This window comes from Trichomycterus rosablanca, chromosome 10 (assembly GCF_030014385.1).
Source record: "Trichomycterus rosablanca isolate fTriRos1 chromosome 10, fTriRos1.hap1, whole genome shotgun sequence".
Classification (NCBI taxonomy): Eukaryota; Metazoa; Chordata; class Actinopteri; order Siluriformes; family Trichomycteridae; genus Trichomycterus; species Trichomycterus rosablanca.
In genome coordinates, this window is record NC_085997.1 from 28,323,055 (window position 1) to 28,348,308 (window position 25,254).

Here is a 25,254-nt window from a genome sequence, read left to right on the forward strand (position 1 = left end):
TTCATTTCCACTACTTATCAAACATTTTTAGCTGTATGTTGCTTTGTTTAAACAAAAAAAATGAATTTAATGTCATTAATATACTTAATACTGTTATTGTTTAGCATTTGCTCAGCACTAAATGTTACATGTTTATCTTAATTAATAGGTATAACCCAATTTAGCTTAGTCAGTTAAGCTAAATTAATGACACTAGAGTCTTTTCACCTAAAATGAGTTGATTAATCAAGAGTCTTGTTACAGAAATGATCATAAAACATTAGAGCCATAATAAATCATGCTACTTTTACTTTCATTCTTAAGTACATTTGAAGGTAAATACTTTAGTACTTTAGTGGAGGTAAAGAGTATTTTTACTTTTACTACTACTTTTACTGGAGTAATATGTTACCTCGGATATCTCTACTTTAACTCAACTACATGGTTTGTGTACCTTGTCCACCACTTACATTAGACAAAATGAACGTGTGCATATTCATAATGAATTCATTAATGTATTACATGTAGGAATCAATTCACTGATTCTTGAGATAAGGGACAAAACATGTCCTACATTAAAAAGTATTCTTGTTGTTAAAAATGTAGAAATTATAAATAATAAAAATCCTTTAAAAGTGAAATATGAAGGATCTGTGTATGCTCATTAAATTAATTTGATATATTTTTAAATAATTTCATTACAATTTGTTAAAATGCAGGCTCTGTACTTGGAAAGTACATGTAATTTCACCTGTCCTCAGCATGAGGTCATAATGTCAAAGTGACAAAAAAAGTGATTAAAAATAATAAAAATGCATACATATACATATCAAATGAAAGGAATGATTTAATAAGATATCACATAACGCATAAAGTGAACCTTATATTATATTTTCCATTAATAATTGCCTATTAAAGTTGTGTCCTCACTTTCAGTCAACTCCGTAAGATGTTTTTATAATTTAGAATAAATTAGGCAAGGTCATGGTCAGCTATGACTCTGAGGCCCTCTTTCCACTTCCTGTTCTTGGTGGATGTAACAGTAGTGATTGTGGTCTGGTAAGTTTTCAATTTTCTGATATATTAAACTAACAATGTTAATACCACTGCAGTCACAGCTTTATCATGTCAACACCATCTTAACATTATGATAATCTTAGCTAAGAACTGTAGAATAAACAAAATCATTTTAGTTTAGATTATGGAGGCAGCTGGGAATTGAAGTAAAACCAAAATGGCTCCAGTGTACAAGACATGGTTAAAATGGAAAAATATCTAATTTTGTCAATTCCGTCAGACATCAACTCCGTCAGGTCTTATGTCGGGGCTATGCACAATGCACTGCAGCAAGTAGATACACCCCCAGATAGTCCACTAGATCAGCAGACTGAAAAGCCAACTATGAGCAGACGTGCTCTTGCAAATGAAAGGGAGAAAAGAAAACAAGGAAAAGGCATTCAAGGGAAATACATATTTTGAAAGAAAAAATTAAGAAGATAACGAAACAGTTTTCAGTTAGTTTGTTGCTCTTCAGCAAGTGAAGCCTTCCTTCTTCACACCTGTTTACGGTGCTTAAACAAACACTCTTCTGGCACCAGAGAAAGGTGAAATCACTGTTGAATGGAAGCAATGGGAGCGAGTTCAAGAAGAAACAGCTAGTGGGATCCACTTCAATGTGAAGCTGAACTTGCACATTGGGAATCTCTCTGAGCTGCTCCATCTATATGAGAAGAAACTTATAAGCGAGACCACGACACATGTTTTCCAGTTCAATTAATGTATGCCAAAGATAGACATTAAGAGTTCTCAGTCACTGGATGCCAGGTATATCCTAGTCTCCTAGTGTATGCCTGGAGATCCTGTTGAAAGCTGTTCTTTGGGTGGTTTCTCTTCCACTTTCCTTGAGGGTTTTATTTCAAAACTAGTCTGATCTCAGTTGTTAGTAAAATACTTTATAAGTTTTCATCTCCATTAGTTATTGGTCAATACCAGTAGTTGCTTGTGAACATCAGCAGATTAAGGTTTTTGTCTTTTTTTCAAAGAAATATGTCACTGTTTGTTCAGTTTATTGTGTTTATATATTAAAACACCAGCAGAACTACATGCAATGGTGTCTTTTTTGCTTAAAAACATTGATTGTATATGTTTAATATTAACAATAAATATACAAAATTTAGAAATTTCACAATGGGATTTTTCAAATTAGTGTGAAATTTGAACAAAAATGTATACAATTAATTGTATTACTTAACTCTGTTACAGAACACCGTAATTAGATACTTGAGGTCTTTACACTCATGTAGTACTGATCAAATTAAAATAGCATACTTTTTTGTGTCTGACGGAGTTGACATTAATCAAGTTATGAAGTGAAATAATGTCAAATTTTTGTCCCTTATCTCAAGAATCAGTGAATTATTAATAACTCATGAAATAAGAGATGAATGAATGCTATTTCATGTACCTGCACTATAATGTTTTTGCTACGGTAGTGTGTTTATGAATCTGTTCATTCAGTGCAGGTAAATCTTATGAATCCAGCCACATGGCTTAGTGTTTAACCAAAATGATGATTATTATTATGAGTCCTCAGGAAAGTGAAGGGAGATTAGTTCATGCAAAAACAAAAAAAAAACTCTTTAATCTCTGTACTGTATATTGTCTCTACTACTTAATGATATCGCATGATGTAATGTATGCTAATATAATGTACTGTGTGTTAACAAGTCATTATAAACATCAATCTTCCACTTCTTATACCAAATTGACATTAAAGCAGATGCAGTAAATGTAAAGGCAGGTGAAAATACCCAGAAATTGTACAAATGTTTATTATTTAGCGTTTAATATTTCATTCACTGCTGCCTGTCCCATATGAGCACGTGACAGTGAAGGGTTTGTTTGGAACTATTGGAGGGTTACATGAACCACGTGGCGGCGAGATCAAGGAGTGTCGCAACTCTCTCTATCTACGGCTCTGCTGCGCAGCAAGCTCGAAAAGCGTCACATCCGTTTCAAGATGGCAGCGACCTTGTGTGGCAGGATTCTTCCAAGAACAGGTATTTTTGCTATTTAATTGTTTGAATAAGATCGTTTAGTGTCTGTATTAGTGCACTGATGTGATGAGTAAATAAAAAGTCGAAGTGATCAGTGTATACAGGTTTCTACACCAGTTGAGTGAGGCTTGCTATTTGGCTTGTTGTTAAGTTTGTGGTTTCATACACTGTACGAAAGTGATATTATCCTGCACAAATCTGTCTATTTACTTAATTATTATTAATATAAGACTAAAATTAGAGTGTATTTTAGTGTAGAGTCTGTAAAAGGATCAAGAATGACAATAATGTGCAGCGTATGGGAACTCTGTACTGGCATACAAAACCCAGCCATGATTTTTCCCTTTAGATATTTAAAATGTCATATCAGAAATGCTGTTATTAAAATGTATGAAGTTGCTTGACTTTATCCCACGATAGACTTTCTCTGATCCTGAGTGGTACAATTCTATCTACCTGTCTGTCTATTTGTCTGTCTGTCTGTCTGTCTATCTAATGTCTGTCTGCCTGCCTGCCTGCCTGCCTGCCTGTCTGTCTGTCTGTCTGTCTGTCTGTCTATCTAATGTCTGTATGTCTGTATGCCTGCCTGCCTGTCTGTCTGTCTGTCTGTCTGTCTGTCTATCTATCTATCTATCTATCTATCTATCTATCTATCTATCTATCTATCTGTCTATTTGTCTATCTGTCTATTTATCTGTCTGTCTATCTATCTGTCTGTCTGCCTGTTTGTCTATCTGTCTGTCTGTCTGTCTGTATCTATCTGTCTGTCTGTCTGTATATATATATATCTGTCTGTCTTTATATCTATCTGTCTGTCTGTCTGTCTATTTATCTATCTATCTATCTATCTATCTGTCTGTCTGTCTGTCTGTCTGTCTATTTATCTGTCTATTTATCTGTCTGTATATCTATCTGTCTGCCTGTATGTCTGTCTGTCTGTCTATCTGTCTGTCTGTATATCTGTCTCTATATATATATCTGTCTGTATATATATATATATCTGTCTGTCTGTCTGTCTGTCTGTCTGTTTATGTCTGTCTCTGTCTGTTTATGTCTGTCTATGTCTGTCTGTATATCTATCTGCCTATCTGTCTGTCTTTCTGTCTATATATCTATTGTCTATTTATCTGTCTGTCTGTATATCTGTCTGTCTGTCCGTCCGTCCATCTATCTTTTGTCTGTCTGTCTGTCTGTCTGTCTGTCTGTCTGTCTAGATAGATAGATTAAACTGCAAAGCTATTTCCATACAAATCCATGTCTATACAAACGGTTCAGCATGCTTTCAGAGTAATGATTCGGAATGTCTCATCTTATTAAATAATTAAACAATAATTTATTCTTATTGGCTAGAAGCTAAATCACAATGTTTCAACCAGACAACACCAAGCTAAAATATATGTGCTTGCATTGACTTGTATTTTTTTAATTGTCAATCAGGGAGAATGCTGTTTAAGGTTTTTTTAAGCTGGTTTATGGTTTAGTGAGAAACTGTTACTGAAACTGTTACTATATGGTACAGTGCAATGGAAAAGTGGCTAGTAGACCTGTACTGCCAACCACAGTACTTGCTGGAAGGAAGTATTTTAGGGCTAAAATGATACATGTTACAAGTATGTTTTGGTTATACTTTATGCTTAAAGGATGTCCTTTATTATCTTATGCAGGATGTTTGCCATTGGTTCAGAGTGTGCGTCATGGCTCTAAGGCAGTAACCCGGCACAGAAAGCCCATGCACTTTCTCAAACAGAAGTTAATGGCTGTTACTGAATACATTCCACCTAAACCTGCTTATCCTCCTGGAGCTCTGACTCCTCGAGTTAGGAAAACAGAAGAGGTGGGTTTTCTGCTTATACCACGGTAACACCCACACACATTTTTTTCTTTTGTTAAAATTCATTAATAATATTCAAAAAATGTTATTTTTCATGATTTCACAGAGGCAAAAAATATTTAATAAATAAAAAAACTGGACTGTGAAGATTAGGCTGCTTTGAATATGCATAGACACTTTAATTTATGTTTTGCTACCCATATCATTTCTGTTCAAACTTAGAACTTTACTATAACTGTATTAAGATTTGTTGATGCATGTTAGTTTTATTTTATATATATTATAGACTATATTGTGTAATGCAGAGCTTAAGAAATACAAGTTAATACCAGTAAATACATAGCATAGAAATAAATTAGTGCATTAATATACAACAGGACTACTTTAGTGAATGTTATTAGATATCTTTTGACCAATTAGGATCCAGAATTCAGTGGGATATAATGTTCTTAAAGATGCTAATGAATACACTGTTAAATTGTGCACTGTTTATTATCTTCATTTACATTTACATTTTCGGCATTTAACGACTTACAGTACTGTGACAGTATACTGTCAAAGCAATTGAGGCTTAAGGGCCTTGCTCAAGGGCCCAACAGTGGCAACTTGGCAGTGGTGGGGCTTGAACCAGCAACCTGTGGATTCTAAGTCCAGTACCTTAACCACTAGACTACAACTGCCCTTCAACCCACCACAAAGCTAAAAGTTCTGCCTTCACAGTGGTAGCCAAGCTTACTAATGATTAACCAAGCAATTGCAGTTAACCAGATGTTTCCAGCTGAACATGACCTTTTGTAATTGTTATTGAAGCCATTGTTATGTATGTATTTTTATGGGAAATATTGATTAATTTGAACATTTGATGAGAACCAAGTGGTGTTACCTCTTGGTCTTTAAATTCACACATATTGAATTGCATGTTGGATGTCCATATCATACTGCATGACTTTTTAAACTGTGACTTGTTGTCCTGCAGGAAAGTGGCATGGTGAGGATGTTAAAGAGAGACCTGGAAAATGTCTTCCAGGAGAATAAGATGATTGCTGTGCTGCAAAATAATGCCACCAACGCTGAGGACATGCTGCTGCTCAAGCACCGACTTCGAAAACACAACATCACCGTCAAATTTTTTCCCAACCAAGTAAGACCAGCCAGTGTCAAATACCCTACAACTTTTACTTTTCGCAGTTGTAGAGGGTTTCTTACTGATTATTTCTTTGCACTTTTTGCAGGTGATGAGATCATTTCTGCCTGGTAGCCAGTATTGTAACATGCTGCCTCTGTTCATTGGACAAACAGTTTTGTTTGTCAGTAAAGAGCCAAAAGTAAAAGAAATGTTACAAGTGTTAAGAAGAATGCCTCAGGTGGTCCTCTTAGGTAAGCTTACCATACACATCTAAAAAAAGTAAATATTTGTTATGCCAGGACATGTTTGCTGTATGTTTGTGTGAGTTCTGAAAGGGAGTGACCATGTCACTAATATGATGTGATTTAGTACACAGCAGGACTAACATTCATTTATACAGATAATAAGGTTTGTCATTTTCTCATAAATAATTTTGACACATTAGGCAAATAATTTAATCATTTTAAATTGATGTACATTTGAAATAAAAGAAGAGACAAGTGATTGAACTCGTATTGGTGCACACTCACTACCTACATGTAGTTGAGCACAACACAAAGCAGTGGAGGCTACCCTGCTCACACCATGGACTTTTGTTATTTTTTTTAAATTAGTCAACATATGGAATTTGTCAGCTCCACTTACCATATAGATGTAGTCCATCTGTTTCTCTACATACCTTTATAACCTTCTTTCACCCTGTTATTCAATGGTCAGGACCCCAACAGGACCACTACAGAGCAGGTATTATTTAGGTGGTGGATCATTCTCAGCACTGCAGTGACACTGACATGGTGGTGGTGTGTTAGTGTGTGTTGTGCTGGTATGAGTGGATCAGACACAGCAGTGCTGCTGGAGTTTTTAAATACTGTGTCCACTCTATTAGACACTCCTACCTAGTTGGTCCACCTTGTAGATGTAAAGTCAGAGACGATCGCTCATCTATTGCTGCTGTTTGAGTTGGTCATCTTATAGACCTTCATCAGTGGTCACAGGACGCTGCCCACGGGGCGCTTTTGGCTGGATATTTTTGGTTGGTGGACTTTTCTCAATCCAGCAGTGACAGTGAGGTGTTTAAAAACTCCATCAGCGCTGCTGTGTCTGATCCACTCATACCAGCACAACACACACTAACACACCACCACCATGTCAGTGTCACTGCAGTGCTGAGAATGATCCACCACCTAAATAATACCTGCTCTGTAGTGGTCCTGGGAGAGTACTGAGCATTGAAGAACAGCATGAAAGGGGGCTAACAAAGCATGCAGAGAAACAGATGGACTACAGTCAGTAATTGTAGAACTACAAAGTGCTTCTGTATGGTAAGTGGAGCTAATAAAATGGACAGTGAGTGTAGAAACAATGAGGTGGTTTTAATGTTATGGCTGATCAGTGTATTTTTCCATGTTTATTATACAAATAAATTGTTACAGCCATACCCCCAGCCTACACTGTAAGTTAGTGAAAACTGTATAATTGTTGTTTTTGCTGTACTAATTTTGAAGAATGTTTCCCCCTGTTTATTCTCAGGAGCCTGTATAGAAAACACGCTTCTCTCCCGAGAAGGAATCGTTGGCTACTCCAAGCTGCCGTCCATAAGAACAGCCCATGGTGAGCTGGTTGGAGGTTTGACCCTGATGGCCTCTCATACTGTGTCCATGCTACAGAAACACCCTGCGCACCTCTCTGCTCTCCTTCAGCAGTACGTCAAACAGCAGCAGTCTCCGGAAGCAGTACAGCAGGAGACGGCACCCAAAACAGAGGATGCCACAGCACAGGGTTAAAAAAATGTATCAAAAATACGAGCATAGACTCTGATGAGGACACTGATGCTCATTTCACATTACATGAATTTCTGGACTGATCTGTGTAACAATTGATTGTTAAGATGTAATTGATCCGTTATGACCTGCATTCATTTTCACCTTGTTTCTTTCTCATGCAAAATAAAATATTTAACTAATCATCAGTTGCACATTAGCGTTCAATGTAGAAACAAATGCCAGGAAAAGTGATCTTACTCTGTTATACATATTGTTTACTTAAGTTAAATATGCTGTTGTCACAGCCAAGGATACAGTATACACTGATTAGCCATTACATTAAAACCACCACCTTGTTTCTACTCTCACTGTCCGTTTTATCAGCTCCACTTACCATATAGAAGCACTTTGTAGTTCTACAATTACTGATTGTAGTCCATCTATTTCTCTGTATGCTTTGTTAGCCCCCTTTCATGCTGTTCTTCAATGGTCAGGACTCTCCCAGGACCACTACAGAGCAGGTATTATTTGGATGGTGGATCATTCTCAGCACTGCAGTGACACTGGCATGGTGGTGGTGTGTTAGTGTTTGTTGTGCTGGTATGATTGGATAAGACACAGCAGCGCTGCTGGAGTTTTTAAACACCTCACTGTCACTACTGGACTGAGAATAGTCCACCAACCAAAAATATGTCCAGCCAACAGCGCTCCATCGGCAGCGTCCTGTGACAACTGATGAAGGTCTAGAAAATGACCAACTCAAACAGCTGCAATAGATGAGCGATCGTCTCTGACTTTACATTTGCAAGGTGGACCAACTAGGTAGGAGTGTCTAATAGAGTGGACAGTGAGTGGACACAGTATTTAAAAACTCCAGCAGCGCTGCTGTGTCTAATTCACTTATACCAGCACAACACACACTAACACACCACCACCATGTCATTGTCACTGCAGTGCTGAGAATCATCCACCACCTAAATAATACCTACTCTGTAGTGGTCCTGTTGGGGTCCTGACCATTGAAAAACAGAGTGAAAGCAGGCTAAAAAGGTATGTAGGGAAACTGATGGACTACAGTCAGTAATTGTAGAACTACAAAGTGCTTCTATATGGTAAGTGGAGCTGATATAATGGACAGTGAGTGTAAAAACAAGGAGGTGGTTTTAATGTTATGGCTGATCAGTGTATGTTGGGCTAATGGTGGTTACTTGTAGTACATGAGTTAAATACAACAGACGTGGGCAGGTGTAAAGACATGAACCAACATAGGCCAAGTTGTTAGAGATTATGGCTGTTAAATTACTTACAGTACTCAGCAGTACTCACAGGCAACTGAAGTGAATACCCACTGACGGTGGTCCGAGGAGGGACAGGCCATGAACCGACGACAGCATCAAGTCTTCTTGGATACAAGCTCCAGTCCACACCTGGATTTTGGCAGTTTATTCTATTATGCATGGCAGATTCTCTCAGGCTTCATCAGATTTGTTCAATAGGGTCTAAGTCTGGCGACAATGGTGTTGTTTTGGCAGTATGCTTCAGGTCATTGTTGTGTTTGGAAGAGGTTCTCGGGGATGTTCCATTTTCTTTTACTGTGTTCATTGGTCCCTCAATTTTTGCCAGTTTCTCTATCTCTGCCACTGAGCAGCACCCCATAGCATGCTCCCACTATGTTACACAGTGCGGATGGAATTAACCACTGCCATCTCATGTAGAATTAAAGAAAACAGTTTACACCTGAACCCTTATTTGATTGCCACAGTAAGACTTCAAATACTGCTGTGAATAAGACATTTAATGTTTTGACTTTATTATGGAAGATAAAGTGTAGACTGATAAATAAATATAGCAATTATATTCATTCAAAATTGTATCCAGAACACAATAAAGTGCAGAAAAAATCAAGGAGTCTGAATATTTTTTAATCCAGTGTATTTATTCATGTTAGATAACTGATTCGTCTTGATAATGGTCGCACTGAGCCTACCAGAGCTCCAAATCCATTCCATGCCTTATATGGATGGTATATTTACACTACACTTTAACATTTCATTTATCATTATATGGTCATTATATAGTGATTAATAATTAGAAAAGAAAATGTATAAGTAACATAGATTTGACTCAGAACCAGCAATTAAACAAATGAACTTTGCATAAAGTGGGCAGAGCAGAGTGGCAGTATTCTGTCTATTCAAAGCCATTCTGCTGTACTTCTAATTCCTGTGGCTTTTCCGTCACTAATGCGGATAATGATTTGCCTTTGAGAATGTTAAGACAGTACTAGTAGAGGACATGTAAGGAGCTATTCATAGCAAATGTTTTCCTTTTGGAGTCTAATAAGCAGGAACATTTATTTGCAAATTGTGAAACTTTGAAGCTTTGAAAAGATAAATTCTGAACAGTCTGACGTGGGCTGCGATCAGGAGTCTTAGGTAAGTGTTAATCATATGCAGCATACTTATGTCAAGTGCTTTCTTACTGTGTATCATGATTAACCTATAGAATAAGGAGTGTTGTACATTTTGTAAAGGGTATATAAATATAATACAAGTTAACTTCTGAAATTGTAAATCTATCTTGATACCCATTATAAATGATGAACACACTTTAAAATATAAAAATATAAATATAAATCTGTGTTATACATCTGTGTTCCTTACCTATTAAGGTAAAACTAGTAATAATTCAACCCTCTCTTTTTATTTAATATATGCAATCAACACATATCAAGTACCGTATAACAAAATTATGGGTGTTCTTTCTTAGGTTCCCTGTTTTTAGTTGCTTTCAGGATATTTAACAACAGCTGCCGAAGTAAAGTTCCCTTTGATAGGTTGGGACACCTAACTTGGGCAGTTTTTATTTAGAAAATTTTTTATTCCCTAGTGTTCCTCTTGGGTTTTTCTTATCTCACCCTCAGGATCATCTTACTTTTGCCACCCTTAATTATAACATGCCCCTATGTGTAGGTTTTGCAGGGTAGAATCTGTAGTCATTTTTATACCTTTTTAAATCTCGAGCCGTGGGTAGAACTGTCGCCTCACAGCAAGAAGGTCCTCGGTTCGATCCCCAGATGGGTAGGTCTGGGTCCTTTCTGTGTGGAGTTTGCATGTTCTCCCCGTGTCCGCGTGGGTTTCCTCCGGGTGCTCCATTGTCCTCCCACAGTCCAAAAACATGCAAGTGAGATGAATTGGAGATACTAAATTGTCCAAGACTGTGTTCGATATAACCTTGTGAACTGATGAACCTTGTTTGATGAGTGACCGTTTCCTGTCATGAGTGTAACCAAAGTGTAAAACATGACGTTCAAATCCTAATAAACAAGCAAACAAACAAATCTCGAGCCAACCAACTATCCCAAAACTATACTGCTATATGCTGCTATGTTCCTGCATAAAATTATTTTCTTTTATATAATTTATAATTATAATTTTTTATTTTTTACCCCTTATGAGTATGCAAAACACCTTAACTTTGTCTCTGGCCATTAAGGGTAGCCATATGTTTTTCGAAGGTGTAGAAAACTAAAGTACTAAGAGAATGCTCACAAAATTCCTCACAAGAGTGAGCGGTGAGCTACGGATCAAATCCCACTCTATCCACTCTACCAGTTGAGCTATCATGCCGATGCCAAAACTTTTAAGGGAATTAAATTACTTGCAAAGCCTTTGAGATGGCCACTGTATGTCACTGTATTCACTCTGCTTATATTTTTAGTGCCCGCATCGTTTTGCTTCCCTGCTTTTCCAAGTAAGTAAGTCTTTGGCACCCAGTCAAATCCCTTAATCCTGTTTCCACCTCATTAAGATACTTAGGTCAATCCTTCCCAGTGGTGATGCTTTCTATTATTCTCACCTGGACAGGGTGAGGGATTAAAAAAGACTAAAAATAAACTCTTTACCTATTCATTTGTCAGGAAAAGGTCATTTTAAGCTTAGAGGCTAAAATTGTCCATGTGATCAGCAACAAACTACGATCAAGCTTTGACATATTATTGTCTTTGTGGCAGCCTACAAGTCCAAGTGATGCAAAGCTCGCTTGACTGTGGATGGGTGAATGGCAGACCTGTTTTTGGATTATTCTTGGATTACATCTGACCATGTGGACATATTTCCTCTCAGCATGAGATAAACAGTGACAATGTTCAGTGGACTGAAGGCTATATGATATGAGCACAGTGAAGTTACCACATGTAATCAATGTAATGGTTAACCAGAAATTAGGAGGCGATGTCATAACATTTAATGACGTTATATAATTTTAAAACCACTACAATATTAAAATGTATACGTAATTTATTACATTTTAAATTCAAATTATTTTTTAAGCTTTTTTGGGCAACAAAAGATGTTCCGACCGTGTAGTCTCTTAGATTATGTGAAAATCAATGAAATTCCAACAAACATCTGCAAGTCTCAATAAAAAGTTACTGTTTATTTGCAGATTAAAAAAACAATTAGGTGAAAATGCCATTTTTAAGTTTCATTTAGAAAACAGGGAATTTGAACAAGCAAGTCCAAATGTTTACAAAAGGCTGTACATCTTCCTTACCAGTGTATGTAAACTTTTGACTTTAATTGTACATGCAAGAGGTAACAAAAATTCTAATCCAATTACCATGATGACCTTAATCCTCTCACTCAAAAGCTACTGGTAGATTATGATCATGTGCTACCTTGCTGTCATCCCATATAATGACCAGCCTGACCAGCACAGCATGTTTTGACAATTGATAACTGGTCTGACAAGCCTAATCTAGAATGCTAACCAGCTAATCCAACTAGAGCTGTTTTTTACTTCTTTCTTTAAAAAAAAAAATCATATTATTATAGCACTGTAGTTTTAGTGACAGCTGCTAGTTTGCAAAATAACTTGCTTTTACATTCTATCTTTGACTTTTGGTGTAGAACTGGAAGTAACAGGGATAGCATGGGCAGTACTTGCTTTTACTGACATCAAACTGTCCAGCCAGTCCAGCCCTGTCTGCCTGTATTCATACATGAAATGTATTTAACTAAATATCAGTACATTAGGAATAAATGTAATTTTTTATCAGCATTAACTTATTTATTTCATAAAAAAGTGGAAAATGGCAGCTCAGGTGGCGCAGCAGTAAAATACACTAGCACACCAGAGCTGGGATTTCTAATACATTGTATCGAATCTCAGCTCTGCCATTCGGCTGTGCGGCCACATGAACAACGATTGGCTGTTGTTTAGGGATGGGATAAACCGGACCAGGGTTCCTCATAACTGGTGCAATTATGACCTGCTGGCTGATTGATGGTGCCTGCGCAGAGTTGGGGAATAATGCTGATCAGGGTGTGGCTGTCCATGCACAAGGCTGATCCGCATATGAACTAACCTCGTGCAGGTGAAAAGAGGCAGTCGGTACTGCACATGTGTTGCGAAGCTCCTCAGTCAGCGGTGGAGAGTTGTATCGGTAGAGGTGAAGTGTAACTCAATCAGGGTAATTGGGTAGGACTAGATTAGGGGAGAAAATTGGGGGAAAAAGAGGAAAAAAAGAAAAGTGGAAAATGCCAGGCTTTTCAGGTTTGGTTTTAATATCCAATGTAAAAATAATGTAAAATCATTAAAATATCTAAAGCTTTATTTATTAAATATTCTGGCTCATGTTTTTCTACTGATCTTGACATTTAAATAGTGTTATTCTTATGACATTGTGTGCAGCGACCATAAGGACAGCTGGGAAGAACTATCCTTATTGCACAAACTACATCTATACAAGAAGAAAATCAGAAGGATCTAGTTTGTTTACACATTGTTTTTCTTGTTTTAGGAACAGGTTCAAAATGAACATCTAGTGGATAATAAATGAAGTCAAAGGTCAATTAAGAAATACAGAAAAAAGTATTAGTTTCAATATGGAGCCCTATGAAGCCCTGCTGGACCACAGTCAGTCCCTGATAAGTGGGCTGGACAGATCAACTGCTGGATGGAATAAACCCAGTCACTCCAGGAGCAGCAGCACTGCATCATCCCGTCACTCTCGACAGGTGTGTTCCTTCAACGTCTTTACTGGGAACTAATCCTATAAAAAACAAGAACTGATGTGTAGACCACTGGTTCAATTTCATTTGAAATTAAACCACTCAACAGTTACTAGTTAGTTTGATGTACAACCCCATAGATCACGAGCGTTCAGCTTAAGCTTGCGCCCTTGGTCTTCACACACTGAAATTCTTCCAGATTTCTTGAATCGTTTAAGTGAGAACAATCACCTGTTGACATCACATGTTTGAAATCACATCATTATGGAATGTGTGGCAGAAATATCAAATATCTTGAGTTCAAAGTGTCTGCAATCAAATACTAGAAACACTGCATTTTTATTTTATTTGCATTTTCCATTTTACTGTCCCAACCTTTTCTGATTTGGGGTTGTAAATGCTTTGCTCTCATGCTAACACTGCCCACTTACTAGATATGCAAAATTGATGGTTATTACATTATTCTGCTTTAACTTTTAGAACATGAAGGAATGGGATATTATGGAGGATCTGCAGACAGATTTGGGTGCCAGTGAAGACACCATGCAGGACATGGGTCATCCAGGCATCTGTGAAGGCTACCTGATGAAGAGAAGAAAACGGCCCCTTAAAGGTTGGCACAAGGTTAGTAAAACTCATTTAAAGCACTAAGCAGATGTTACTGACCAAAAGATGCTAGTTAATTCATACTATATGGTCAAAATGTGGACACCTCTCCTAATTAGTGAATTGAAGTATCTTAGGCAAACCCATTAGCACATGTTTTATGTTAAGGAACTCTAGTGGCCTGCCCAGAGACCTGACCTTAACCATACTGAATGACTTTGAAATGAATTTAAAATGTTGATTGGCAGCCAGGCCCTTTCTGATGACTTCAGTGCCTGAGCTCACAAATGATCTTTTCACTAAAGGGTTCCCCATAAACACACTCCAAAATCTTGTTGAAAATCTATCTAGAAAAGTGTGGGAAACAGTTATAGCAGCAAAAATTAATTTACTCTAGTTTTACTCCAAATGTGGTTTTGAAATGGAATGTTCTACAAGCTCATAGTCGGACGTCCACATACATCTAGCCATATAGTGTAGGTGTGTTACCTAGATTGGAGTAAAGTTACAGATTTTACTGAGTGGCACAGAACCAGGATCCTGGAGACCTGGGTTTGAAATGTGCCTTTGTCATTGCCTTCTAAGGAGTTTGGCATAATTTTTCAGGTGCTCATGTGGGTGTCATCTGGTATTCTCTTTCCACTGAAAAACATGCCAGTCATAGCACTGTCTACTCAAAACTGCCCTAGGTGTGATTGATTGAGAGAATCTGCGTTATGCCCAACGTCATAATCTGCATTATGTCTCCCGACTTAAGAATGTATTCCTACAGTACATTGCACCCAGTGCAGGCTCTGACCTCATAGCAATGAAGTGATTTCTAAAGGTTAACAAATGAATAAACTTAATGCTTAGTGCAATTTCTATAAATAAAACATTAACCACCTCTTATGAATTGTTATACATTTTTATAGGTGTCATGGTGTCAGAGCATGTTTGGTATTTATTGTAGAATATTGGCACCCCAAAACATACATGTAGGTGAATGGACTATAGGAAATAACCCATACTTTTTATTTTAGGGTTAGGGTTAGGGAAAGGGTTAGGATTTAGGGTTAGTGCGAGTGTGTGAAGGCAGAGGGTTAGGGTTAGGGTATGCATTTGCTTGTACATGCTTGTATTTAGTGTTTCTGGGTTAGTCCCTGGATCCATACTACTCTGACCAGAATAAAGCAATAGATTAAGCAGACTCAATACATACTTTTTTTTACAGAGATACTTTGTGTTGGAAAAAGGAATTCTCAGATATTCAAAAAATCAACATGATGTAAGTGGTACTTATATTGTTAATTATGTTTTAAGCTTTACATCATGTACAAATGTTCACATGCCAGTGTCTTCTACTGCTAATAGATCTTTAAAGGGAAAGTAAGTGGCTCAATGGATGTCAGTCTTGCAGTGATGTCTGTAAACAGAAAGTCAAGGCGTATTGATCTGGATACTGGAGACACCCTCTATCACATCAAGGTGAACTACACTTACATTAAATATTTTAGTGTTTAAGTTAGTATTATACTATACATACAGTACCTACAATGGATTTAGGTTGTATCCAGACCCCTTGACTTTAGGCACACGTTAATGGGTTGTCAACTTGATTTTGACTAGAAATAATTGCCATTTTTCCATCAATCTATGACGAATCATCCATGTCAAAGAGTTTTGAGTTTTGAGCAGTTTGGGGCACAAGGTGGCAGCTTGGCTTAAATCAGCAACCTTCTGAATACTAGTCTAGCCTAAATCAGTTACTTACCACTGCATTTTGCCAAATGTTAAACATGCCAAGCATCTCCAAATGACTGAAGCCACTGTGGTCCTGGGAACAGTCAAACAACTTATCAAAAATCAAGTAATGTACTTGATGGTAATACTGACTGAATCCACTGAAAATGCACACTATTGCATGTGTTTTAAAGGCAAAGAACCATGACTTGTACTACATATGGGTGACCAAACTGAGTGCTTACAGGATGTATAAGAGGAATGAAGCAGTACATATCCACAATGGCTTCTTGCAGGCCTTGTCTCATAGCAGCAACACAGTACAGAGGAATGATGCTGTGCAAGATGCGGTAAGTAAACATTGGTCAAAACTGACAAAAAGTATTTAGACCCTATATTCAATACTTTGTAGAACCTCTCTTTTGGCAGAATTTACAGTTGCATGTCTTCTTGGATCCATCTTTAAAAATTGCTCACCTGGATTTAGGTAGTTTATTCTACTCCTCACAGCAGATCTACTCGGGTCTTTTCATATTGGCTTGTGAGCAGCTGTGAACTGCCATCTTTAGGGCTCTCCGCAGATCTATGACCATATTTAAGTCTGGGCTTTGGCTGGGCCACTCAAGGATATTCAGTGACTTGTCCTGTAGCTACTGCAGTGTTGTTTTGGCCCTATGCTTTGGTTTATTGTCATGCTAATAAGTGAACTTTCACCTGAAGTCCGATTTTGCATGTGCTCAGAGTGACACTGGTTTATTCTTACCTCCCTGACCAAGGCCTGAATGTAAAATTTTGCTGGATAGACACTTTTAAAGTTGTTTTAAGCTTCTATCATTTTAAAGTAATTAAGTGTCCTGGGAACACTCAAAGCCTCGGTTATTGTTTTATTACTGTTATTGCCACAGTTTTACTGCAGGGATCCACAGACTTTTGTTCTGACAATGCAGTGTGAGCCCTTTAGACCCAAGTGTGTGCTTTACCAAACTATGTCCAGTCCATTCAAACTGTAGCAATTAAAAGTTTAAACTTGAAAGATTTTTATTAGTCATGTAAATATTAATAAACTGACCTTATCAAAGGTATTGCATAAAAATATTATATTCTACTGTTCCAGGGCATGTCTGGCTCATACCTGGGTGATATAGCAGCTCAGAGTGATGATCAGCACTCTGCAGATTCTGTTGTCAATGGCAAAGTGTGTGCCTGGCTGCAGCAGTCTAACAACCCAGAGAACTGCACACAAGGTATTCTAATACATGTCTTTGTTTTTAATCAGGTGATAAACACATATTCTGTGTATACATATACTCATATAGTACATTACCAGTCAAAATCTTAACACACCTCACAAGTGAAATAAATATACTTGACTGAAGCTGATTCTTTGACAAGAATTTGAGGCTGTTTTAAACAAAATGTCATTATATAAGATGGTTTTGATTTATTTAACATATTTTGGGCTACTGCATAATTCCATATTATATAATTCCTTATTTTATAGTTTTGATGTCTCCTCTATTATTCTAAAAGTCTTAAACCATGGAAAACCCATATGGGTTATTGTGTAAATACTGAAACATTGGTTAATTAACATAGATAAAAATTATTAGGAAACCTTGGGTAAATTTTACTACTATTTTGATAATTGATTACATATGTAATTGTATTTTTCCCCTGAATTATTTGACATCATTGAACAAATGTAATATTACACAAATAAAACTTAAGGGACCAAATCCAACACTTAAATCAACCTCAATTATCCAGCTAACAAATTATTAACATCAAGCCAATTTATATATTAAAATACTGTTTTGAAAAATATACATTACACATTTAACCCTAACAGTCTAACCAACCTGCTACAGTCTCTAAGCAATCTGCCCTTATATACCTTAATTTTGTTGTTTACAAATTTGTACAACAACTGCAGTTGTGTAAAGCAGGCTACAAGAGGGAAGAAGAAAAACCTCATTTTTAAACATGAAATGTATTAACAACAGAGATATGCTGTGTAGCTGACACTGTGTCTTGTCTCCACACCAAAACACATTTCACTACATTGTAAGATCTACCACTTTTGGTTTCAGTGATGTATGTTCCTTAAATTTAGACACCTTATTAACTGAAGTATTTAATCTTACACACATTCAGTAACTCTAACTGCTCATTAATATAATTCATGATATTAAAATGTGTTGGAGTTCAGTTCATTTGACTTTTATGTACTGTCTGCATTGCTGTATAGAATTAAATCGGTGTCAAATAGAATTAAATGATCTGAATCGGCTGGTGCAGAAGTTGAATTCTCTTGAGTCAGGAAGGACTGCTGGAAATGGAGAGCTTCATAGGATCATCAGCATGCAGGTAAAATAAACACTGCACATTCTCTAGACCCTATTGGGTCTAAAATATGAAATGTACAGCACAGTCCTGTAATCAGTTAATTATGTTTAATCCACAGAACCTTTCACTTGAGAAGCCCAAAAAGAAACTTGGCAGGTTATGGGGTCACTCTCACACACTTTCTCGGGTTGAGACTCTCGGAATGGTAAGTTTGAAAGCTTTTCACCATGAGCTGATGTTTGTTTTGGGGTGGCAAAATAGTATTTCCTTTCTTTTTCTTTTCTTAATGTGTTTTTTTAGAGTTTTTAGTTTATTGGTCTAGTTGAAGTGTTTAAAAATGAAAACTTTTAATCATGTAGTGAATTCCTTCTTTTTTACATTAAGCCACTGCGTAGGATTACTAAATCGGTGAGTCACCACAAAACACCATTAGTGGGGCTTTAAATGACTTAAATTCAAAAATGATTTTCTATTTTCCACAAGAATAAATTAAGTAAATTCACCATAAACTCCAAATTTCTGAAATTTCTAAAATTCTAAGCTAGCTATTCTAAGCTATGTATATTCTCCCTCCTAAATTAACCTAGGGGGCAAATATTTTATAAAAAAGTACGTTAACATCTGACTGTTGCATGGCTTAAAAAAATTAAGGAAATTAAACATAAATGTCATATGCAAGTAAACTTATCATAAATATATTCATACATCTATGAAATGAAAATAAACTGATTAAATCTTTATAACTGTGCTTTCTTTTCACATTCAGTTATCATCAAGCCAGCTGAGTAGTTCATCCCACCTGGGTGCCTCTGTTTCCTCCATTCCTGATTATGTCTGCAACCAACTGACTCCCACAGTCTTCGGCTCTCCCGATCGCCGAAAGCTTCACCAGGACATCTGTACTATGTCCCAAAGAGGTAAAGAACATAAACAGTGTGGCTATATTTATCACAGCAACACAATGGTTTCTCTGGATTTCTGAATCTTTAACAATGTTATGCATGGTAGATGTGAAAGACCTAAATTATTTGCAATCTTGGGTTAAGAAATGTCCTTTTTGACAATTCTCTTACATTGTCAATCACAAAAGTGGTTAGCCATAAGCCCGGGCCAAGATTAAGCTTTGAACTGCTGCTTATGTAACCTTATAGGATATCTGAATAAGCTTAAAAGGTTAACAGCAGAACAAGGGCAATAATTTGTGGAGCCAATTATGTTTTGGACTCATCAGGGCTCAAGCTAAGAAAACCTAATGAAAGATTTTACTTTAAACATAATAACAACTGGCCCTCGTAGAGTTCCCATAAAACTGTTATGCTCCAGTGATTAATGCTTGACTTGCACACCAACAGACAAGTTCCTGTATCTCAAAAACTAAAAGAGATTAAATAGTTTGCTCTCTTTTTCCAAACAGTTCATGCCTCTCTCAGAACTGTGCATGAGTCTCTGGTTCAGGAGCTCCAGCAGCAACAGCAGGCCTGGTCCAGCAGCAGGCTCCGCCAAAACACAGCTGCCCAGATTAACAACACATCTACCACCCTGACTGAGGTAAATGATACTTAGTGCAGTGTGTTGCATGAAACAAACAAAAATGGCAACAGTAAACACAAACTGCATCCTATGTGCTTTGTGTCTTATTGGTGTTAATAGTGTAAGCTGTACACTATGTAGTACTATACTATTGACACCAATAAGACTCTCTATTAAGTTAATTGCTACCTATTTATGAGGTAAAGGTTTCTTCAGACCTTTCTTGTTAGATACCTGCAATGTTTTAATAATTTGCATCTGCTTTATGTGTTGTACACTACTGTACATGCATTTCAATGTGATTTGTAATTTGTTTACTTGAGTAAAGTAAATTTTTTTTGTCCTTTGACAGTCTGAATCAGGACAAAGTTCCTCAGTGGCAGAGTCAGAGACTGAGTATTTTGATGCATGTGATGACATTTGTAAAGGTTTCTCTAAAGTATCAGATGAATCAAGTCTGAGTGATGCTTCCAGTAATTCAGAGCCTGAGGAGGGCCATGGTTAGTACCCATATTATTTGCATTTCCTTGTATATTTGATCTGAAGATCTACAGCTGAAGTTAAATGTGTAATGGGTTTTTGTTTTGTGACATTAACATCCTGGTGTAATCTTTAGCAACAGCAACATGGAAGTACCGTGCCAGCCTTTCCAAAGCGTCAGCAAAACCCAGTCGTATTCTGCAGAGCCGTGGCCGCCGCACTACATTGCCTGCAGTATGCCCCGATAACAGCCACGTAGGCCTCATGACTATCCTTTACAACAACATTGGGAAAGACCTGTCACATGTCTCCATGCCAATAGCCTTGAATGAACCAGTCAGTCTGCTCCAGAGACTTTGTGAGGAGCTGGAGTACTCAGAGCTACTGGATACAGCAAGTCGCACTGATGACCCTTATCAGAGGATGGTAAGTGCACTTATTCGACATGAATTAAAACAGGTCAACATTTTATTATACTCCTCCTAATATCTTTTCATATTTCTAATTAGGTTTACATTGCTGCTTTTGCAATCTCTGGCTATTCTACAGCTACATACCGTAACCGATATAAACCATTTAACCCTGTGCTGGGAGAGACATTTGAATGTATAAGGGAGGACAGAGGTTTCCGCTTCATTAGTGAACAGGTAGGTAAACATTCATACTGAAGTCAATCTACAACTAAGCTCTGATTTGTGTCATTTATTATCATTATATCCCTAGGTTTCTCACCATCCACCCATCTCCGCTTGCCATGCTGTCTCTGACAACTTCAGCTTTTGGCAGGGTAGGTCCAATTTTTACTTGCACTGTTTATTACAATATATATAAGAAAATACACACTATTAATATGGATTTGGCTGACTGCTCTTTGCATAAAAATCTTATCGGTCATGCATTGGCATGCAGTTGATGTTCCAGTTTATCACAGTGGTGTTAAATGGGGTCGAAGTCAGGGCTCTGTGCAGGCTTATATAGTTCCTTTACACCATATACACCGATCAGGCACAACATAATGACCACCTTCCTAATATTGTGTTGGTCCCCCTTTTGCATGCCCCATACACAACAAAATGTGATGCACTGTGCATTTTGACTCCTTTCTATCAGAACCAGTATTCACTTCTTTAGCAGTCTGAGCTACAGTAGATCGTTTGTTGGATCAGACCACACAGGCCAGCTTTGGCTCCCCACGTGTATCAATGAGCCATGACCCTGTCGCTGGTTTACCACTGTTCTTTCCTTGGACCACTTTTGATAGAGACTGACCTCTGCAGACCAGGAACACCCCACAAGAGCTTCAGTTTTGGAGATGCTCTGACATTTTTCCTGCTTCTAACACATCAACTCTGAGAATAAAATGTTCACTTACTGCCTAATATAACCCACCCACTAACAGGTGCCGTGATGAAGAGATAATCAGTGTTATTCACTTCACTTGTCAGTGGTCATGATGTTATGCCTGGTCAGTGTAGTTCTTAAGATAATCATCCACCACCTAAATAATACCTGCTCTGTGGTAGTCCTGTGGGGGTCCTGACCATTGAAGAACAGCATGAAATGAGGCTAACAAAACATGTAGAGAAATAGATGAATTACACTCAGTAATTGTAGAACTACAAAGTGCTTCTGTATGATAAGTGGAGCTGATAAAATGGACAGTGAGTGTAGAAACAAGGAGGTGGTTTTGATGTTATGGCTGATTGGTGTATGATTTTCCTATAATTTGTCACCTGTATGCATGTTCTGGATCAGAGATAAATTAAGGGCAATGTAACCCTTCTGTGTGCAGACCAGAGATGGAAAAATAAATTCTGGGGAAAGTCTTTGGAGATAGTTCCTGCTGGAATGGTAAATGTGACTCTACCAAGGTAAAAGTGCAGTAGTATGGATTACTTATCATTTACGTATCATTTAGACCAGCAGTTCAAAGCCTTCTTACTATGTGTCCACAAATAAATATTTATTATTATTATTTATTTATTTAATATTTAATATATTTTAAATAATATTCATTCTTTTTTTGTTATGGCAATTTTCCACATATTTCTCCCTGTCTACTCATTTCTCCCTGTCTCCAATTCCCATACTGCAATTCTCTTCCTGCTTGTACCAAGTTATCATGCAGTCACTGGCTGCATCCTTTTACCTGCTAGTGGTGAAATCTATAATCTGATCTAATCTGATCTCTATCTGATCTTTGATATCTGTTTAGATATGGAGACCACTATGAGTGGAACAAAGTGGTGACGTGCATCCACAATGTTCTCAGTCAGCACCGCTACCTGGAGCACTACGACGAGGCCACAATCCGCAACCTAAACAGTTCTGTCTGCACCTGTAAAATCACGTTTGTCAAGGTGAGTTTGTTTTCAAGCTGCTTCATTTATTTTGTTTTATTAAAAACACTGAAGTAAGTAGTAATTATGTACAAAACAATAATTTATTCCTTTGTTGTCCTTTCTTTAGTCTTGTTATTGGGGGTCAGATGCAAATAAAAATGAGGTTCAAGGACAAGTACTTGACCAGAGTGGTAATGTAGTGCACCGATTTGGAGGATTTTGGCATGAAGGAATCTTTTGTGATACACTGCCCAACCCACAATGTATCTGGAAGCCATGTAAGTAATCTACAGCTTTATTTTGGTCAGTTAGTAAACACTCACTCACTCATTTTCTTAACCGCTTTTCCAATCAGGGTCATTTCAATGGGCACAAGGCACACAGTAACACCCTGGACAGGGTGCCAGTCCATCACAGGGCAGACACACATACACACACACATACACACACCCATTCACCTATAGGGCAATTCAGTGTCTCCAATTAACCTGACTGCATGTCTTTGGACTGTGGGAGGAAACCGGAGCTCCCGGAGGAAACTCACGCACACACGGGGAGAACAAACTCTGCACAAAAAGGACCCGGACCGCCCCGCCTGGGGACCGAACGCAGAACCTTCTTGCTGTGAAGCGACAGTGCTACCCACCTAGCCACCATTCAGCCCCAGTTAGTAAACACTGCATTATAAAAGGTAGAACAGTGGTGCAGCAGGTAGTGTAGATGCTGCACAGATTTAGGGGCCTGGGCTCAATTCTTGACTCTGTTAACTTCTGAATAGTCATCGTCGTTCAGGGGTGCCAATAGTTGGGGGGGACTGAACTATATGATTAATATATTAATATATTACTTATTTAAAGTAGTAAACTCGCCATCTGCAGTTTTTGGAAGGTGGGTGGAAGTCTGCTTACCCAAAAAACCCACCAAAGCATGGAAAGTACACCAAACTCCTCAGAGACAGTGAATGAAGGGCAGTGATAACTCAGTGGTTAAGGTACTGGACTAGTAAACAGAAGGTTGCCAGTTAACCCTCAATTGCTCATCGTGTTCAGCTCATTGTGTAAGTCGCTTTGGATAAAAGCGTCTGTTAAATACTGAAAATGTAAATGTAAATGAAGGCACGGATCAAACAAAGATTTCCAGGATCTATGTTGCTGTGCAGCACCCATTCTAGTAGCCACCCAACAATGCCACTATATAGTATACAATTAGCTGTAACATAATGCACTCTAGATAGAAAAATGTAGTAGTAAGTGTATTGTCAATATATGACCTTTACTGGGTTGTAGATTAGATAAAGCAGGCAGGCCTATGAAAAAAGATGAAGGAAAAAAAAAATCCACATTTAGGATTGACTAAAGCCTTTAGATAGCATTAGAAAAATGGTACTGATCGCTTTGGCGTGGTATAGCCTTTACAATTCTCAGCACTCGTCCCTGTGTGTGTGTGTGCAGACCCACAGCCTAAAGACTACATGCTGTACTATGGCTTCTCCAGCTTTGCTATGGAAATGAATGAACTGACCCCAGAGCTTGAACCTCTGCTGCCCCCAACAGACACACGCCTGCGACCGGACCAAAGGTAAATCTGTACATCTGTAAGATTTTAATAGTCATGGTTTGAATTATGGAATGATTGGGGAGGTCTGACCCTTCTAATTAAGACTTGGAATCCCCCAAGAAAGAAGTCAAAGCATGTGTCTGTGCTGTACTGGTTTCCTTTTACATCTTGGAGAACAAATTGATCCCCCTAATATCATTGTAGAATTTGCACTCTTATGGAAACCCTAAGCAGACAGTATACATAGTATTAATTTCAATATCCTATCCTTTATTTGGTCAGGATGTTGGAGGAAGGGAGGGTGAATGAGGCAGACAAGAAAAAAGATGAAGTGGAGGAGAAGCAGAGAGAACGAAGGAAACATCTGGCTAAGAGAGGAGAGGAGCATATCCCTCGATTCTTCAGGTAACTTCACAATACAAGTCATGTAAGACTCAATTCATGAGTGAGATTAAGAAACCTCTAAATTAAGACAATGGAATAGAAACATAATCTAAGCTGTCAGACTCTTTCTTTTTTGTTTTATGCAGGAAATCTGTTGACGCAGCTGGTAGAGAAGTGTGGCTGACAAATGGGACGTACTGGAAACTCAGAGAAAATCCTGGATTTACTAACATTAAAAATGTGGAATTATGGTAAAGTCTCCAAAAGAGTTAAGATTTAAAATAGGAAACATAACCATAATAAAAACAAGGACAGCAACTATAGCCCACTAAGCAAGGTCTCGTATTATAGACACAATTTGCAAAAAAACAACTTACAATTGTGACTAAATACAATGTAAGCCTTGCTCAGGGGCCCAGTGATGTCAGCTGAACCAGCAACCTTCATTTTACTAGGCCAGTACAGTAACCACTGAGCTACCACTGCCCCATAGCTAAAAAGTGAGTAAAATCACCTAT

General features: G+C 37.7%; 2 protein-coding genes across 2 annotated transcripts; both read left to right on the forward strand.

Annotated features, from left to right (window-relative positions):
* Positions 1–2,916: 2,916 nt before the first annotated feature.
* On the forward strand, positions 2,917–7,958 carry mrpl10 (mitochondrial ribosomal protein L10). The gene is made up of 5 exons (XM_063003760.1): positions 2,917–3,038; positions 4,700–4,869; positions 5,843–6,007; positions 6,099–6,243; positions 7,523–7,958. The coding sequence occupies exons 1-5, from the start codon at positions 2,999–3,001 to the stop codon at positions 7,774–7,776; spliced, it is 774 nt and encodes a 257-aa protein (XP_062859830.1). The 5' UTR covers positions 2,917–2,998; the 3' UTR covers positions 7,777–7,958.
* A 5,685-nt stretch (positions 7,959–13,643) lies between these two features.
* osbpl7 (oxysterol binding protein-like 7) lies at positions 13,644–24,991 on the forward strand. The gene is made up of 21 exons (XM_063003761.1): positions 13,644–13,775; positions 14,250–14,393; positions 15,589–15,642; positions 15,729–15,842; positions 16,292–16,445; positions 17,204–17,341; positions 18,346–18,464; positions 18,562–18,648; positions 18,828–18,851; positions 19,210–19,360; positions 19,858–19,991; positions 20,326–20,473; positions 20,590–20,879; positions 20,963–21,100; positions 21,177–21,240; positions 22,246–22,324; positions 22,669–22,813; positions 22,923–23,073; positions 24,247–24,373; positions 24,635–24,757; positions 24,883–24,991. The coding sequence occupies exons 1-21, from the start codon at positions 13,644–13,646 to the stop codon at positions 24,989–24,991; spliced, it is 2,625 nt and encodes an 874-aa protein (XP_062859831.1).
* Positions 24,992–25,254: the final 263 nt, after the last annotated feature.